At 34.4% G+C, this 19235-nt stretch overlaps 1 protein-coding gene across 1 annotated transcript in view; it reads right to left on the minus strand.

Annotated features, from left to right (window-relative positions):
• The window catches only part of LOC128217110 (SRSF protein kinase 1-like), a 40171-nt gene extending 22080 nt beyond the window's left edge, over nucleotides 1-18091 (minus strand). Inside the window, 4 exon segments of the mRNA XM_052923992.1 lie at nucleotides 874-982; nucleotides 3694-3800; nucleotides 17815-17905; nucleotides 17992-18091. Coding sequence (XP_052779952.1) covers nucleotides 874-982; nucleotides 3694-3800; nucleotides 17815-17905; nucleotides 17992-18016 — 332 coding nt within the window. The 5' untranslated portion in view covers nucleotides 18017-18091.
• Between the last annotated feature and the right edge of the window lie 1144 nt (nucleotides 18092-19235).

Here is a 19235-nt window from a genome sequence, read left to right on the forward strand (position 1 = left end):
CCCAATTTCATATACAGAGTTAGAACAATACTTGCCAAACATTTAACTTAAGAACGTTGGAAATTGAACCTCATATTTTTGACTCCCCTGTGAATGGATAGTTCCCAGACTTGCAGGGAAAGGCAAGCACCATGCAGTAATGAACCAGACAAAATGTGACAGATGAGATAAAAGAGTATTGCCGTTTGCATGAAAGCAAAGAAATTCGGGCAGACACACACTTTCCTTTTGCTGCAATACATCAGTTTAAGGGACTGTTTAGCATACACTCAGTTCTTAATGACCAGTTTCTGCACAAGAGCTCATGAATGGAAATAAATTGTCTGGAATGATTTTTCCCTGTACATACTTTTCTTCTTGAATTGACACTTAACAACTATGGAACATAAAAATGAATGAAATATATATAACAATAACATATATACAGATGTATATCTATTTTGGGGTATAGAAACTCAAATGTCCAATTTTATGAAATGAGCCTTGGTAGAAAAACTCTAAAAAAAAATCCACCCATAAAGAGTTGTTTTAATTCAACGAATCTGCAACAATTTTAACATCCTCGTGATACAAGAGATCCAAGTCATGAATTAAACAAGGAGCGCAACTCGACCATCAAAGAGTTATGGGCCTTGCAATACATGAGCCTATTGTCTTTGGAGATGTGTTATTCAGTTTCTTTTGAATATCTTTATGGGTTTAGCAAAGGGTTTATCTTTTTGCACTACAAAGAAGCTGTTGAAACTAAGGCTGTCACAATACTCACAACTGTCACAACTACATTTCTTTGAAAAACAGATCATCTACAAAGCATCTCAGAAAACAACAATTTTTAAGACTTTTAACTGGTTTGTATAATCAATGTTTACGTACTGTAAGTCCCAACACAGCCAGACAGTTGAGAAGTGGCCCCATCCGAGCTTGCGCACAATGTGGTAGCGGTTGTTTAACAGGTCACCAATCTTCACCGGGTGGTAGCCACCTGTTAATGAATTAAAACAAACATGTTGTACAAGTAATACAATAATTTGTCTATCAACTTATTTGGTTTGCAAGCACGTTTAAATCATTTAAAACCTTCTTCAAAATATTCTACGAATTTTTGTTATCAAAATAAGACATCATTAAGGCAATTGGCTTTATGCCATTGTGTCTGCACAACCCTCCTGCGCAATAGAGAACACCTGCAGACTCCGAAAACAACCTTCTCTTCACTTCAAATGTCAACAACTTCTAGCCTTAAGGATAATAATTACATAAGGTGTGGCGACTTCAAACTGCAGAAACATGCAGTAAACTCTTGTTATAAGCTAAAAATGACATAGTTGAAACAGGACGTAATAACAAATCCACCCCCTCCCCCCCAACCAACTTGTGCATGTGTGTGGGAATTACCACATAAAGATATATTTTGACAAAAATAGACAATAGATTATAACACCAGTTTTCTGCAGTTTTGAATGTGTCCCCTGTTTGGAGCACCCAGCATAGTCAAACCTATCAAAATACAAATTATAAAGTAAAAAGGTAACTTTTTATGAGCTAGAGATTGCTTTTCTGATAAACCTCTAGCCTTCAAAATTGTGTGGTCGTAGGTAAGAAATAATCAATGATGGACATGAAATTTGTACTTTTGGACTGGAGACAAACAAACATAAGGGTCATCTATTGGTCATAACCAACCTGCATACCAAGTTTGAAGTTCCTTGGTCCAAGCATTCTCAAGCTAATGAGAGACTGAAGGACAGGGCCAAAACAATATGTCTCTCCCATTCTTTGGGGGAGACATAATATTATGTTACTGAATATTATGAAATATGCAATTCCCCCCCCCCCCTCCATTTACAGCTGCTAACAGCGTCACCTCTGAACCCAGAATTAGTAAATGACCATAAAATTGCACTTGATTCAAAATGTATTTTGGAAGTTTAAAAACATCATAGGAACTCATCTAACAAGGGAATCAACCGACCTGAATACAACATTGTACAGCTTAAGTCATCCACAAACACCATCAAGATATCATTAATTTAATTTGTACGATAAGAAGTAAAAAGGTGAGACCTAACAACTAGGGATGGCAACGAGTACCGGAGTACTCGATCGAACGTCTGAGTACTCGAGTACCAAATCACTATTCGAGTACTCGGAAAAAAACTAAAAAAAACCCTATAAAATCATCAAATACAAGATTTAAAAACGAAATATCAGATCTGGTTAGTTGTCAAGAGGGCAATTTACGGTCCCTCTATTCCCCGCTGTGTACACAATTGACCTCAATCAATTAGTTGACAGTTGTTGTGATAGTTGCAAACTGTCAACAAAGGGCCCCTATTTCAAATTAGCACTGATGTCAATTAGCGAAAATGAAAATAAAATGAAACGAACAAGACAAATTAAAAGCCTGAAACAACATTTTTTGTTAAAATACGTAATGAAAGTTTACTTTAAAGATGAAAATGACCAATAATACGACCAATGCACAATATACGTCATTAACGATACATGTATACACGATCTTGTCTTCGCGAACACATCGTCACCTTAGTGCAATAACTCAATAACTGCATATAGAAATAGAAGCAGATATTGAGTTCTTGCACTAAGGTGACGACATATTCAATTTTTCCGAGTAATCGAGTACCAGAGTACTCGATCGAAAGATTGTCCGAGTACTCGAGTACCAATTTTACTACTCGTTGCCATCCCTACTAACAACACAAATGAAATTCATTAATTATTAATGAAACATTACTTATAAGATCTTTCATTATTGGAGGACAACATCTTTCTGCCGCACAACATTTAATCATGGCCATTACGATAATAACAACAAAATCTAGGAATTAGTCTTCAGCTAGACAGCAAGATATAAGCGACTAAAACAGCCAAAGTGACACAAACGACCATCTTGGGAAATCATCCATTTTCCCCCCAAATAAATTCTGGTAACATTCATACAAAATAATTGATAATGAAAGACCCAAAAGGCTTCCAGACGAACAGTCACAGTAATAGCAAAATAAACCAATTTCTTTGGCGTCTATTTATTTAAAGTAATTTTTAGCATTAAGGATATTCTTTGATGTAATAAGAAAGAGATAATCTTCAACTGAAGTGCTTTTAGCTTTCTTTGACACAATGGCGCCATCTATGCAGAAACAAAAACAATAACTTTAATTTTGTTTTTAAGTTAAAAGCAATTGTGAAAGATTCACATCTCTCTCTGTTTCCTTTCTCTGGAGTTATATATCAAAGATGACAGAATTCTAAATGGGAAATTGAATGTTGATGGCATGGACGCAGACACCGGACAACACAATCCCTGTATGTCTGTTATGCTAAGCAGGCGACCTAAAACTTGGCATAAAAGAACCCCCCAACTCCCCTCCCCCTGAGACATTTCATTGACATCTATATGATGAATGCTTTTAATTACATAACAAATTCATCACAATTGAAGGGTACACAAAGAAAAAACACTACCAGGAATCAATTAAAAACCAGGCTGCTGTTTCATAAAAGTTTCTCTGGACATTTCTCCTAGGAATCTTGACAAAACAGCCCCAACTACTGGTGAAAAGTATAAGAAATCAAAAGAAAACATCATATCCCTGTCTGATATCAAATCAGGGAACTCTATTTAATTAAATGTGTGATCTTCTATCTAGTCAAACTCAACTTCTACCATACCTTTGCAGTAGTCTTTAGGATCTTCCTGTTCATCATCGTCAGATCCCAGGATCTCCTCTTCCTCCTCGTCATCGTCATACACAGGGTCATGTTTACGAGGCTCCGCTCTGAAATATGTAAAAACATATGAAACAGGCATAAGTTGCCATAGAAATGAGTCAAAATGTTTCATTTAAAGGTCCATGAAAGTACTTTTAAACAATGCACCACAGCGCAAACTCCAAATATTGCCTGTACATGTTTCCAGTAAAACAGCGGGAACAACTTGAAATTTTAAAGACCACAGTCATGGACCTTTAGATATTCTGACTGGGAAACAGCTCCTCCTGTATGAAAATAAATTTAGCATTTTACGTATTTCATGAATTGAAAGAATGTGGCTAAAGTTGACCTTAATTGGACAAGTGAATTTCAAATCAAGACGAACATCTATAACCTATTAATCGACTTCCTACATAAATGGAAACCGACTACAGTCATCTGCGATTTGTGTTGTTATTTATGCATTATGCTTTGACATTTCACCACAAACTTAGAACTAAAGAAGTGAGCCCACACGCCCACAAAGCATCTACACATGTACAGTTTGCATTGGTTTTACAGCAACCGACCAAATCAATAGTAGCTTTTTATTAAACTCACTAGGACGAAACTGTTAATACAAATTGACAGTCTTCGTTGCAAAATGAAATTGCCAACATGATTTTATTAACTGATTGATGTGTATAGTAGGTGTTTCTAACAGTAGTTAGAACACTGAATGGTTCTTCTTAAGATTTTCTATGGAATAAGAATGGAACTTTTGTGTCTGGAAGACTATTTCTTAGCATTTACAAATTACATCATGGAATGAGACTGAGCCAACTTTTTTTTAACTTTTTCAATTATGGTCCTACCATGCACAAATATGAAATCCATGCCAACATTAATATAAGGCCTATAAAAAAATACATTTGGTCCGTGTTACCCGACCCAACATTCGAAATATGCGAAGAAGTAGTCTAAATATGTAGTTTAAAACCTTCAAAACTTTATACAAAAAATAACTTTTTCTTTTTTAAACACAATTCTCCAATAATGACAAAAACACTCTTGTATACAGCTAAAACAACAAAGCCTACCTACCCTACCTGATTTTGAAAAGGATGTTACCCTTATCAATCCATTTTATTTTTTTTTTGGGGGGGGGGGGGGGGCTTATGCAAACGTTGTATCCCAAATAGACACACATCTTTAAAAGCAAATCAGAAATCCACTCCAGTCAAACAATTAATGAAACCCAAGCCTGACAGGTTGAAGAATGGATTGCATTTTATATACCATCATGACACATCCACTTCTAAAAATACCTATTCTAAATGTTGCAGTACACTGCTTTCTTATGAACTTTATTCACAATGGAATTAAAAATAGATTTTTAAACGTTGTCTGTCGTCACGCATAATCATCATCATACGAATCTTCAAAGCACATTTAAATTATTCTTATTTATAAGGGTCTATAATTTAACATTAATAGTCATTTAAATTTATATATCACAAAATGCAAATGGCATGGTACAATGCCAGTAAGGAAATACATGAGAAAATAAGCTAGTTAAATGGAACAGACCATGCAGAGTAAATCATTGTTTAAGTTCCCAACCTGTAATATTTACCAAAATAGTGCATAAATTATGCGCACATCTTTTAGGACTGATCAATTTTACTTAGATTTCAGTGCTGTCTCTTCAATTTTCAAACACTTCTCCACAACGCTATTGCATACAAAATAATACGGTGTGTAGAGGGAATGAGAAACTGAAACCTATTTAAATGGCCTTATGGAAAGGAGAATCGCACAAGTTCTCCTTAATTCTCGCATGCCTACAGCTCATTAACCTCCCAAGGAATCTTCTGAGACATTGCCACAGACCGATATATGGATTTACCAAGAACACATCCAAATTATGAAATACATACAGGACAGATTTGTTTTACAAAATATCAATCATTTTGTAACAGCTTTGAAGTGAAAAGAGCAAACTTTCATGGAATCTTCTCTGAAAAAGATGTACCCATCAATATTGCAAATCAAATATGATCTCTGCCGAAATTGCTGTTTTCGCAGACACAGTTTCTACCAAGGATTGTTTGCACTAGGGAATATCATACATATAAATAGAATGGATAGAAGAAATATTATGCTTGACAAAGCAAAATATTTACTATTCTTGTCTCAAGTTGTGTACTGATATATTGAAGCCTTGTGTTCAGTGAATCATATAACTGATTAAAAGTGTGTATACAGCTACGCCCTAGCGAATACTGATCACCGTTTGGTCAGTTACTCCATCTATCAGTTAGGCGATGATTTTTGTGACAAGCATAGTCGGTATTTGATAGTTATAACTATTCATGACTGATCATTGACATTAAGCAGATTTGATAAATTTAGCTATATAGGGAAAACTTATGTCTTGTTTAGAGCGCAGGGTTCTCAAAAAGACATGCGCACATGCATCTCATAAGGATATTTACGGTAAATATATAAAACAAAAGTAAAAAGTAGACGGGCAGACAGCAGCATTAACATCATCGTATAAAAAGGGCAGACAGCAGCATTAACATTTCTGTATAAAAATATATACAAGAGCGCCACTGAGTTAACACCAACGCTCATCTGTTGTTGTTTTTTAACCCTTAAGCTGCTCATCGCGATATATGTCGTTTTCCGATATCGATCTTGTAACGCTGCTCGCGTCAAATGTCGTTTACAGCGTCCTCCTTACTGACCTTGTTTACATCGTAAATAACATAATTTTACGCGGGTTTAATGTTTAAATTGACTGCAATAATTGTTGTTGCGGCCCTGGTATATGCATATGTAAAACTGTCAAAGCAAATTTTACAATAGTAATTTAATTATGCGTACCGGAACTGGGGCATTTTTTATGCATAAATAATTTTCAAAATGGCGGATTCCGATTCGTCTGATTTTGAAGTGTACGATATAAACCCGGATTTCTTGGATTCCTCGGATGAAAGTGATGGCGAGTTCGAAGGATTTGAACGAGTAGACTATGAGAGAAACCGTGGCGTGATTGTTGAGTTGCCTTTGATTGACTTTGCACCGCAAAATGACGCAGATCTAGAGGCCGACCTTGAACTTGGATGGACACGCGACGATGGCGTTCCAGATATTGCCCCCTTCACTGGGGAATCGAGATTGCTCGTCGACATGGACTCTACAGAGCCTATTGACTTTTTTCATTTATTTATTGATGATGAATTTATACTAAAAGTGACTGTAGAAACCAACAAGTACGCTGATAACCGGCTAGTAATGATGGAGGCCGCCAACAACTTGAAGCCTCACAGCAGAATGCGGAAGTGGGTCGCTGTGACAGTTGATGAGATGAAGGTCTTTTTAGGCGTCGTCATATGTATGGGCCTTGTCTACAAACCAGACCTTGGGACGTATTGGAGTACGGACACGTCTACTGAGACACCATTCTTCAGCAAGACCATGCCCAGAGACCGGTCAGTAAATAAAAAAAAAAATATATTTTTTTTTATTTATTTGCTTTTATTTTTTTGTATCTTTTCCCATACAAATGCATATAATTATTGATAAATACTTGTGTTTTGTCAACAATTCTTACAAAAAAAGTAACTCTCAACAATAAACAGTAGATTGGTTATTGGTAGTATAGACAGAACTTTACTGCCAGTATATAAGTCATATAAAAAAAATTCAATTTATTTTGTACAAATATTTCTTCGTTATATATTTTCAGATTCATGGCCATTCTCAGCAATTTCCATGTTACCAATGATGTGGACCGTAATGACCCTCTGTCCCGAATCCGGCCAATGATTGCTCAGGCTATGGCAAAGTTTTCGGACGTCTACTCCCCTGAGCAGAACCTGAGTTTTGATGAAGGGACGTGTCCATGGAAGGGCCGACTAAAAATCAAGGTGTACAACCCAGCCAAACCTGTCAAGTTTGGAATCAAGCTATTCCAGCTTTGTGAAGCCAGCAGTGGCTACTGCCTTGGCTTTGATGTGTACGCCGGGAAACGTAATGAGACTAACACAAACTATTGTGAAGCATTAGGCATAGACCCCGATAGCCTTACAATCACTTCCCAATATGTGCTTGGTCTGATGGCTAGGTGTGGAACTTTAGGTCATGGCCATCATGTGTATATGGATAATTTTTACACATCTCCAGAACTGTTTGATGAACTTGAGGCACATGGCACCTACTCTTGTGGAACATTACGGGCAAACAGACGCGGTGTACCGAAAGCTGTCCAACAAAAGCGTAAGCTTGCCGAGTATGAGTGCGTCTACCGCAAGAATGGGGCCACTACAGCATTGAGATTCCACGAGAAGCGAGATGTCACTATGCTGACCAACATTCATCCCCCACAAATGAGTGTGTTGTGGAAGACCAAGTATGGGACTCGTGAGCATGTGAAGAAGCCTACATGTATTGTTGAGTACTGCAAGTACATGGGTGGGGTAGATTTGCTTGACCAGTACAACCAGTACAACTCCATTGCCCGCAAAACAAAGAAGTGGTGGCGCAAACTCTTTTTTCATATCATGAACATTTGTTTGGTGAATTCATACAGACTGTATGAGAAGTTTACCACAAACCAGCCAAAGAAGGACCATGAGAGCTTCCGCCAGTCAGTCCTCGAATCCTTGATTGAAGAAGGCGGTGGTCCCAGAGGACAATCGGTCAGACGCGGGCGCCCTGTCCTTGGTGAGAAGCCTTCACGATTGACTGGAAGACACTTCTCTGACTTCATCCCTGCTAAAGCTGGGGCAAAGAGAGCCAGGCCCCTCAGAGACTGTGTGGCTTGTAATGTCAAGGTAGAGAACAGGGTTGGTTTCAAGCGGCAACAGACATCTTTCTGGTGCCCAGACTGTAAAGTGGCATTGTGCCATCCACGATGCTTTCAAGTGTATCATTCCGTTCAGGACTATAAGAATGTTCTGATTCAGTGACTTTGTCAATAACAAATGAAAAAAGATGTGTACAAGGTGTGACTGTGAATGGAAATCTGAACAGGAGAACTGTGTATAACTGTTTTTGTATATATTGAAAATTTTGAAGGTATAATATGCCATATGTGTAACATTGTTTACATTATTTATTTATTTATTTATGTAAATATTTATTTATTTATGTAATTAGTTTGTTTTACTTGTAAAAGAGCATTTGAATCTATTAGAACTCCTAAAAAACTGAATGCAGTGATTTTTGTTATGCCTGAAATTTCGGCAAGATTTCTAAGCTCACCTGTAATTAGTTTACCTGTAATTTCAAACAGTAAGTAATGAATTTTTACCAAAATGTTGTTCTGTACTGTTATACATTGTTTATTTACTGTATTTTTAACCATTTTGGTGAAAAATAAATGTGAATAGTGTATTTGTTTTTATTTACTTACCTTGATTACAATAATCTTACCTGTACAGGTGCAAATTTTTATCAAGTCGCCAAATGAGAACTATCATTGAAAAGTTCAAACATTGAGGATGTATTTGCATATAACTTTTATGTGTCTATCACATAAAATAAAGGATTTACACACATTCTTGTAACTAGGGTATCCAGCTATTGTTTTAGCTCAATTAATCCAGCAGAGACAGATTATCAGTATATCATATATATAGCGGCTTAAGGGTTAAATTAAACAGAGCATACCTCAACAAGTTTTGAAGGCGGAGTTATGGACCTTGCTGTACTAGTACCAAGTTTCATATAAAATCTTTAAAATCTAAAAACAGTTTATGAGTTATAGCCAAGATTTAAAATTTGCATAAGGCCTAAAAAAAAAGTCTGTTTCCTGTAACCCGACCGACCGTAATTTTGTACCGACGACAGCAATTTTTTTATGCCCCAAAATTCGAAAAGTCAGATTTTTAGCGATCTCTGGCCTGTGATGACAACGATAATTTAAATAATTTAGTAGTGTCCGAATCATCGATAAGTTACAAGCGTTTCCGGTTTGACAAGTTGAAACAATGGCAAAAAGCTTAATGGCTGTGACATTAAACTGCAGGGCTTTCAATTGACCCGAGCTGAAATCGGTATCATCTGAAAGGATCCTCAATGCATGATCTGAATGTTTGTTTAACCCGCAAGAGCAATAAACACCCGAAGTGACATGTGATTATCGATTTCGAATCTGATTGGTTACCATGTCAATTAGCAGCACTCAAACTCAATGACGTAATATTAACTCCACCCATTATGCAAATTAACGGATACCCTCCGCTTTTTCGCTAAGTGCGATGGTTTTGAAAAACAACAATGCTAAGATATATTTTGTTCATTTATTTTAAGTTGTTTTATTATATCTCCGGTTAATTAAAAAAATATTCTTACAAGTTTTTAATAAGTTAACAGAAAAATAAATATTTTTCGTACCACATTGTCTAAAAAGCGCGGGAAACAGGTGCACGCTAACTTCATGTCAATTTTAATGAAAGTGAAAGCAGAACTGCGTAGATCGTTGTCAGTGTTATAGTTAAGTTCTCTAACAAAACAGTATTGTATGGTTATGGTTATGCCATTTATGAAAAATACAATATTGCAATATTGGCAATAGGAACTTTTAATGTTTTTGTTTACTTCCGGAAAAAAAGATAAACGTGAAAGTGAAACTGAAAGTTAAAGTAAGAAAGATGTCGTTGCAACTAAACAATCGCTGGTGCGTATTAGAATTTGACAAGAATGGATTGGGTTACATAACAAAGATGCATTAACTAAATAATACGTTTGTCAGAGTCAGAACATATTTTTTCAAGTTTTGACTCTGGGAATTTTTTAATCAAGTCCAATCAAGTCCAGAAAAGGAAATAAGACAAGGTATTCTATTAAAAGTGATATTGATTATTATTCATCGTGCTTGAGATTTTTACAGAATGAACAGTGGATCTAATACAGCAGATCTTTTTAAAACACTGGAAATTGTTAAAAAAATTAAGTTGTGGAAACTATTTAATGAAGGTACTGTATGTGTACTTGTTTTGCTGTTTTACTGTTTAAAAAAGAAAATGGTATTAATTTTTGATCAGTCAATCTAAGCTTTTTTGATACTGATTCTAGTCTATTTAAACACATTCCAGTCCAATCTATAATTTTACACTGTTCCCTGCCGAGTCAGTAGGTAAGGTTTAAGTGTCCAAGCAGTGAACAGCGTAGACCATGGGTCTACACTGGTCCAAAACACCTGTACAATTCTGACAGGGCTCTAAGAGTTAAATGGTTAAGTCATTGATTCTAGTAATTTATCATTCAAAGTATTGACTTATATATGTTTTGTAGAGATTCTTGCCAGTTCTTGTTGTAACAGCATTTTAAAATTGTCTAAATGTTATTTGATTTACTTCTTCACAGGGTTATATTTGCAAAGTGTAAAGATGAACTGCTTCCCTGGTGAACATACTGACAATGCTCAAAATTGCACATAATGTTGCCACCGCTGGGAGTCGAACCCATGGCTTGCCCTTCAAAAGGATGCATTCTACAACTGAAATACATGTACAATGGCTGTCAAGCTAGCAGTTTTAGCTTATTAGTGGCAGAAAGTTTGAATCTATATATCACACTGAATTCTTTTTAAAATAATTCACCTGAAATAAACTTGAATATTGGATCATGACATTTTAAAACAAGAATTTAAAAAAAATCCAAAAAAACCCTACCTACCGACCCATCTTTTTTCCAGCATGTTACAGAAAACAGACATATTTTTTTTAGGCCTAACAACGACAATGCCAACACAGAAACACTTTTCTTTGTAAAACAAGCTTACAAGACTGTACAAACATATTTCAAATGATACTTTTATCTTAGTAAGTCGGATAAAGGGACCACAAAATAAATATTGAGGATGCATATTTTTCTGAAACTAATGTTGGTACCTTGCGGGACACATCTTCTCACCTACGTGTACCCAGTGATCGTAGATGCAACACATTGGTCATCATTTAATCCAGCATTTTGTTTGCATCCAATATCGTTTAAGTTAACTCTTAACCACAATTATTATTTTTACAAACAACACTCTTGTTTTATATTTCACAAACTGCACTCTCAAAGTAAGAGAATAACTTTAATCCATTTTGAACAGAGTCATCACTCATTATCATAATATTCTAAGGTCTTATTCTTTTCAAACATTTTTTTCTTTGTCAGAAATATAAGACACACAGTTCTATAGAATAAATTTCCTTTTAATTTTATTCTTATTAAAACAGTCAAGTCCAAAGATATATAAATTGATTATATTGTTATTTTAAATACTTATTAATTCATACGCAATATTTACAGTTTTCATAATCTTATAGCAGTTTAACACAATCCAGCAATGTTATATTGCTGAGGTTTACATTGTGTATAACAACGAAACAATGACTGAAATACCATGTCAAGTTACAAACACTGTCACACACTGAATCACTTAACTGTTGCTACGAACACATAAAACATATGAGCTACAAATTATTTTGAGATGTCAGTCTGAAAACCAGTGCCACGTAGCAATAGAACAAAATCAACGTCAAATGTGACTTCAAGTGAAGCAAATAAGATCACTTAAGTCTCCTTTTTTGCATGCCAGAGTAATTCTGGTTATTCTGAAAGTCCAAGACAAAATGCGGATGAAGTTCAATATTCCACTGTGGGATGTTGTAAATGGGTCTCAGACTGTATAAATATGTTCCCGGGAGATAAAGGCTGTTCAAATATATTTATGTATTTACTTTTCATTGGCTGGTATTCCATTATGAATTAAAAAATTTGTAACAAAATGCTTTAAAGATAATGGTTGTCAAAAACACTTTCTGCAGACTCAACAATCAACAGCTAGAGTAATAATACGAATGATTCTCTTTTTTTCAGATTTTTTTTTCTAGATTTAACTAGCAGCTCATAACATATAAATCATTGTGGTGTTCTTAATAAAAAAAAATTGCTGTGCCCTTCCAAAAGAAACAGACTCCTATAATGTTTACTCTTACAGCAAACATTGTTTGGTTAAAACTAAATGGAAAACCTCACAACCAATGATAGACAGCTGGAAGATCAGTTGTGCCAAGAACTGGATCTTCCTATATTACATGTCAATCATGCATTATTATCACCTACTTTCTTGGAAATGTTTGAATAATGCTTTGGCTCTTTTTTCTATTATCTAGACCCCTTTCCATGGAAAAAAGCACTAGCCAGTTTTGCTCAAATTCACAATTTCATATAGCAGGAACTGTTAAAAAAAATAATGACAACCACCACTGTAAGACTTCAGGCTTGTTCATTCAAAAGTCCATTTTCACTAATAATTATTTTAAAAATTGAACTGGCAAAACTTGCTGAATAATATTACTGCTGTCTAATGAGAAAACACCACTCCAAATTGACATCTGAGGCTGAAACTGCCTTTTTACTCTGAATTAAAATAACTTTAACAAAATGAACTAATAAAAATTAAGAAAGAGTCTTCAGTAATCATTGTTTGCCATCCTTTTGAGGAAAGCAAGCAGTGTTTTTTTAACAAATTGTAAATGAATTATACAGGGCATGTTATAAAACGTACTGTGCCGTGATTGTTTGGCTATCTTTTCACTGTGTCATTTCAGTTTAAGTCAAGAACTAGGCAGAATGGGAATCAAGTCATCTCACAACAAATATAAAGCTTATATTCTTCACAAAATTCTTGACAAACACATAGCTTTACAACCTTAAGAAAATCCATACTGGTCAAGCTTGTACAAGCTAACATCTACTGCAACAATAAATACTCCTGACATAGTTCTATAAATCACTTCAAGAGATTTCTTCCCAGAAAACCCATTACATCTGTCTGTTCATTGACCCTCATTTCTCACCATGTATTTTACACAATTACAAGAAACAATGCTTCAGTGTTCCGTCATTTCTTACTTAGACACTGTCTTCCAGTGATTTTTTTGGTGCAATTTACCATCTTCTAAAGGCTGTTTCCCCTTGGGAAAAACTGTCATTTTCCCCAAAATTTTATAATTTTTTTCCCAATTTGATAAATGTCTATTACATTAATGAATAAAAAAGCAATGAATTTCTTGAAATATAAACAAAATCTTCATCACCCATGAAAAAACAGTCTTACAATTATTGAATGACAGGACACATGGCTTTTAATTTAATATTAGATTCTCTTATTTGCTCACTGCATGATGTAAGTTAAGCAAAAAAATATCATTTAAAATAAATATTTCTATCACAAGTCATTTATAATAGCTTCATCAATATGATTTATGTATTTTTCCAATACCAACTATTGAGGTTTTATTAAAAAAAAAAAATTTTTCAATTACTATATAAACAAGTCCAAAAAATACATAAGGTGCAAATTTGCCCCATTGGTATAATTATCTGCACCTGGCAGCAAATGTTCGTCATATAAACGAATCATTAATCGGCAACCATCAATTGTTTATTGATATCTTCATATTATAGGACACACAATTATGGATATGTTCCATTTTCAAGGAAATCAATCACTGATATTGGCTTTACAATTGCTGGGTAGTTAACTAGACTCAAACATCCTGTGAGGCACAGCAATTAGTTTCTGATAATTAATTAATACCGTCAACAATGTACAGTAGCCATGACAGCAAACAAAGGAGATTATTATCAAACAAAACTATGGGAATGAATGTTGACTATCAAACACACAGTATGCTACTACAAGTCAATAATGTCAGAGCCCACATTTATTAAATATTTTTGCATTTCAAGATTAATTCACAAATTCTAAAAAAATACACATGAACCGAAAAATATTTTTAGCCTCTCCTCAAGGTGGTTAATAAGATTTTTTTTTCATTGCAGAATTACAGGAAATAAGATGTTAAAAACACACACACACACAAAAATTACCTTCTTACTTACTTAACATGTTACTGTAGATATTTTACATACATATTCAAAGGGAGATAATCATATTTTTGCTAAGTATCAAAGATTACAGGGCCTTCCATAAGTCCACACTGTGACAGACATTCAATTTTACAATTATTTTGTTATCAAGATCAATTGGTGATTTCCCCCCGGTTTCTTTCTGTATACTATGCAGTCACTGCTAAGGCTCTTTCAATCTTCCTTATAAAACTCTCACTGAACCATTAATAAAGTCTGATTTGTTCTAAAATAGACAGTTATGTTCTTTAAGTATTTTTCTTAATTCCAAACACTGGAGAACCATAGTAACAAGCAACCTGTTTTGAGATCTTGACTAGGCAAAATTAAATAGCTTTATAAAGTTAACAAGTCTTCAGTTGGCCAATGTAAGATGTTCTTTTGACTAGAACCTACCAAAATTCACCTAAGAGTTCGGACACTCTAAATATTCGGACACCCATAATTATTTTCCAAAATAATTTATTTTGCGTACCTAATTTTCGGACACCCAAAGGACATCAATCATAACTTTCACAGTTACCAAGTTTCACAGACGAAGATTATTGATTTTTATCTTTACAATGCCTGGCTAGATTACCTAACCGTATACACCACTGTGACAAGTTAATTAGTTACTACCCATCCTAAATGATTTATTGCCTGTTGAAAAGGAAGTGTGATATATATATTGGAGGATTAAAGAAACAACAAGGGCAATCAAGGGATTAAAAAAACATAGACATGACATGTTTGTAAAACGATCTGCCAATAAACTTTCAAACTTGTACCACACTTACAGACTGTAAGAATCAATAATCGTACAGTTATACATTAATCCTGCATAGCAATGTCCATGCTCTCCACGAGATCCTCGTGGGTATAACTGTAAGTTATGTGACGTCACACAGTGTGACTCTTTGATCTGAAGCTGATAGAATGTGTTTATTCAGTTCAATGCATGTATAAAATGGTGTTTTAATTAACTTGATGAAGGATTTACACTTATAGGCGTAATAATTAAGTTTATGACCATTGATTACTACGGATAAATTAATAAGTGGTAAAATGCAAACATGAAGAAAAAAGGCAGGTTAAAAAAACATGTAAATAAAATGTAAAAATGGTATTTTTCTATGTTTTCGGACAGCGAAAAAAATAATTAATTTAAGGTGTCCGAACTCTTAGGTGAATTACAGTAGTTCTAACTCTTCTTAAGTTTGTGAATGACTGGGGAAAATATAGAATAGATTGCTTTGTACAAGCACCTCTTACATATAAAAAAAAAAAGAAATATAAAAAAATGCTATTGATGAAAATCGCCCTGGTTGAGGGCAAAATCCCCTGGTTTTCTGACTTAAATACCGCGGGAAGTCTTCCAGAAATATGTGATCAATTGGGAAAACAATGCTTATGCAATACCTACAGCTGACAAATGAAATAAAATATTAGTTACTGTATTATATCATGCATAGGACGCACTTTTTTACCCCTAAGTCTCGTCTTAAAAATTGCCTGCGTCCTTTCTATGCTATTAGAATTTATCTGTTTTCAGGTTGAAAATATCGGACTGGGGGAGAACGCGGTAATAGTAAGTATCTGTACTGCGTCACCGAAGAGAACAACTGATATAGGTAAAATCACGCAAGTTAACACACCCAGAAATATATTGAATGTTTACGATTTTATTGATAAATAAATTGAAAACAAACATGAGTGTTTACTTTTTTACAAAAGGGACGCTACTCACAAAAACTCAATGTGAGTCAGCATTTAACTGGATTGAGTTATAACGGCAACGGAAAATCGGGAAAGGAGGTAAATATCAATTAATCGTTGTACATGATTTTAATGTTTCGATATTTCACAAAACATTTTGTTGTATGTTACTGTTGTAAAAAATTAATAAAGGAATGTGCATAACGCAAAGTAGCATTATTGTCACTATCAAATCTTTTCAAATGTGCGAAGGTGTGAAAAACACCCACTGTCTGTCATTAGAAAAACATCAATAGAACAAACTATTGCGATGGTAATACCGTATGGTTGTTTGTTCGCACTTTACCCGTCGTGCCTTCCGCTGGCAAGGATAATTACCGGCATGCATTAATTATGCCTGACATGCTTTATTCCGCGCAGCGACAAGCCTTATCAAAACAATCATCTGTTTTGACGATACACAGTTTTGCAACGGTTGACTGTCATTCAGAAGGCATGTCGGAACTATTGCAATGGTTGCAACGGTTGACTGTCAGTCAGAAGGCGTGCTATTACAGCATTTGTATAAGTCTTATAATATGCGTGAATGTTCTAAAAATGTCAAGACTTATATCATTGTTGTGTACACTAAATTACCGAAATGTTAAATTACCAAAATACGACGATAATTATCGAAATACACAAGACGGTTATCGAAATATACCTTATATACATTTTTTTTTTACTTCAATATGTTATAATTACTTTACCAACCTCAATTTTTCAGCTCTGATTTTGACATTTTTCATTTTTCCGCTGCGTCCTATTAAGGGTTTTTACCCGTTTTTTCAACTATTTTTTTTGCCTGCGTCCTATCTATGCTAGCGTCCTATACATGATATAATACGGTAATTGAATAATTTAGCTTTGTTATACTGAATATAATACTTCATTTTTCATTTATATCAATGACAAAATCATTTATGGCCTTACATTTGAACATTTTGTACTCATGCCAATGCAATCTAGCCAAAGAAATACTGTTCTCCCCTCTGTTTAACATCCCTAAAATTAAAGTCCATAGCAACAAACCTATCAAATAACATATATGGGTGAAAAAGAGGTTGAGGAGGGGTTATATCTGAGAAAACATATAATGTTTTGCAATGTAATAAATTTGATGACATTGTATCATTCAAAATCAACAAAGCTAAGAATAAATAGCATTTAAACAAAAGAAAATGGACATTTTTATCTGTAAGACAGTATACTGCAACTTGCAGTGCAAGGACATGTGATTACTGTACAAAATTTAGTCAAAACAATGACTAATTTCTAACAATTTAGTGAACATTGACATGAAACTTCAACAGGCAAATCAAGTCGCAACCTTAACGAATATATTTTGAACACAGTTCACTGTTGTTTCTTGTGTCTGCAATTATGGAACAATAAATATCCACTAGAAACACTACTTACGATCCTCCAGAATCACGAGATTCTCTTTTCTTCTCGTCTTTGAATCGCGTCTTTGCCTTAGATCGCTTCTTTCGTGCCTGAATGGCTAGGGCTGAAATGAAAACAATAGTAAGGATGTAAAAACAAATATTTGAACAATGTGGTATGCTTTGTTCGTTAGGGAAAACGCATTATTACCTTTTCTTGGTATTTTAGAACTCATTTTCAACCATTCATTGATTCTTTCAAACAGCGCATGCGCGTCGTTGCGGACATGAATTCTGGGAGCTCATTTCCGGTACAGGATTTCCAAAATAATTCCTACATTTAATTTTGTCGCACATGCCGATATAAAAATTTCGATATAAAAACCTCTTCGGGAGCACAAGAGCGGAATGGGTCACTCTTGGATATCCGACGATGTTGTATAAAAGGTGACGGTAATATAACATAATTATTTATAGATATGAGCATGGACCTATAAACCATGGTTTATAGGTCCATGATATGAGCGAAAAACACACACTTATTGTTTTCATATTATTTTGGAGGAAGATTAATATGTACAAGTGTGCTATTTTTATAATTAATAGTCTCATTAATGTGCCTGATTTTTAATATTCGATGTATGTTTTTTTTTTCATTTTTCTTTACATAGGGATAAAATGACTGTTAAAAAATATTTTCTTTATAATTAAATAAAATTAATTATAATGTATTTGAAATAGCTGTTTTTTATAATTGTCATTTATAATTTCGGAAGAAAATTAAACAAGTAACACCAGTTACCATGAATACACAAAGAACTTCGCACGTCTTGATTATTTTAAACCTGTCTGACTGATCATATTAAAGTTGTTTCGCACCTCGTGCAGGCTCAATTAGCTACTCATTAAAGAATGTGCTAATCAAATCAGAAGACTTAAGACTCGTATCAAGTCAAGTTCAAGTCATGTCAAGTTTCCTTTATTTCACTCATGCCAATACAAACATGGATAAATGAGGTAATATCATTTGATAAATATCACAAAGGCAGATTCACTATTTTCATATATATATATGTTAACTTATTGAGTCTATATCCACTCCATTATTATATTATATTAGAAAAACAGATAAATACATATAGATTACGAAATGCCTTTAGGTTGGGTACGAAATGACTTTCTAAAGGTTATGAAATGACCAAAAAATCGGAGGGTACGAAATGGCCAGGGTACGAAATGATTAGATCCAATTCATATCGCCACAGATAACATGTACTCAGAACAGTGACTATGTAATAAACAAATGTTTTACATGGTTATTAATTGTGAAATGAACGTGTGTGTATACACATTTCAAACATACATTATGACTTTGCAGATTAAACCTCATAAACATACAACGTCCGGAATTTTGTAATGGCTTAACGTGAACACATATTTGAGCATTTTTCTAAA

Source organism: Mya arenaria, chromosome 14 (genome assembly GCF_026914265.1).
Source record: "Mya arenaria isolate MELC-2E11 chromosome 14, ASM2691426v1".
Taxonomy (NCBI): Eukaryota; Metazoa; Mollusca; class Bivalvia; order Myida; family Myidae; genus Mya; species Mya arenaria.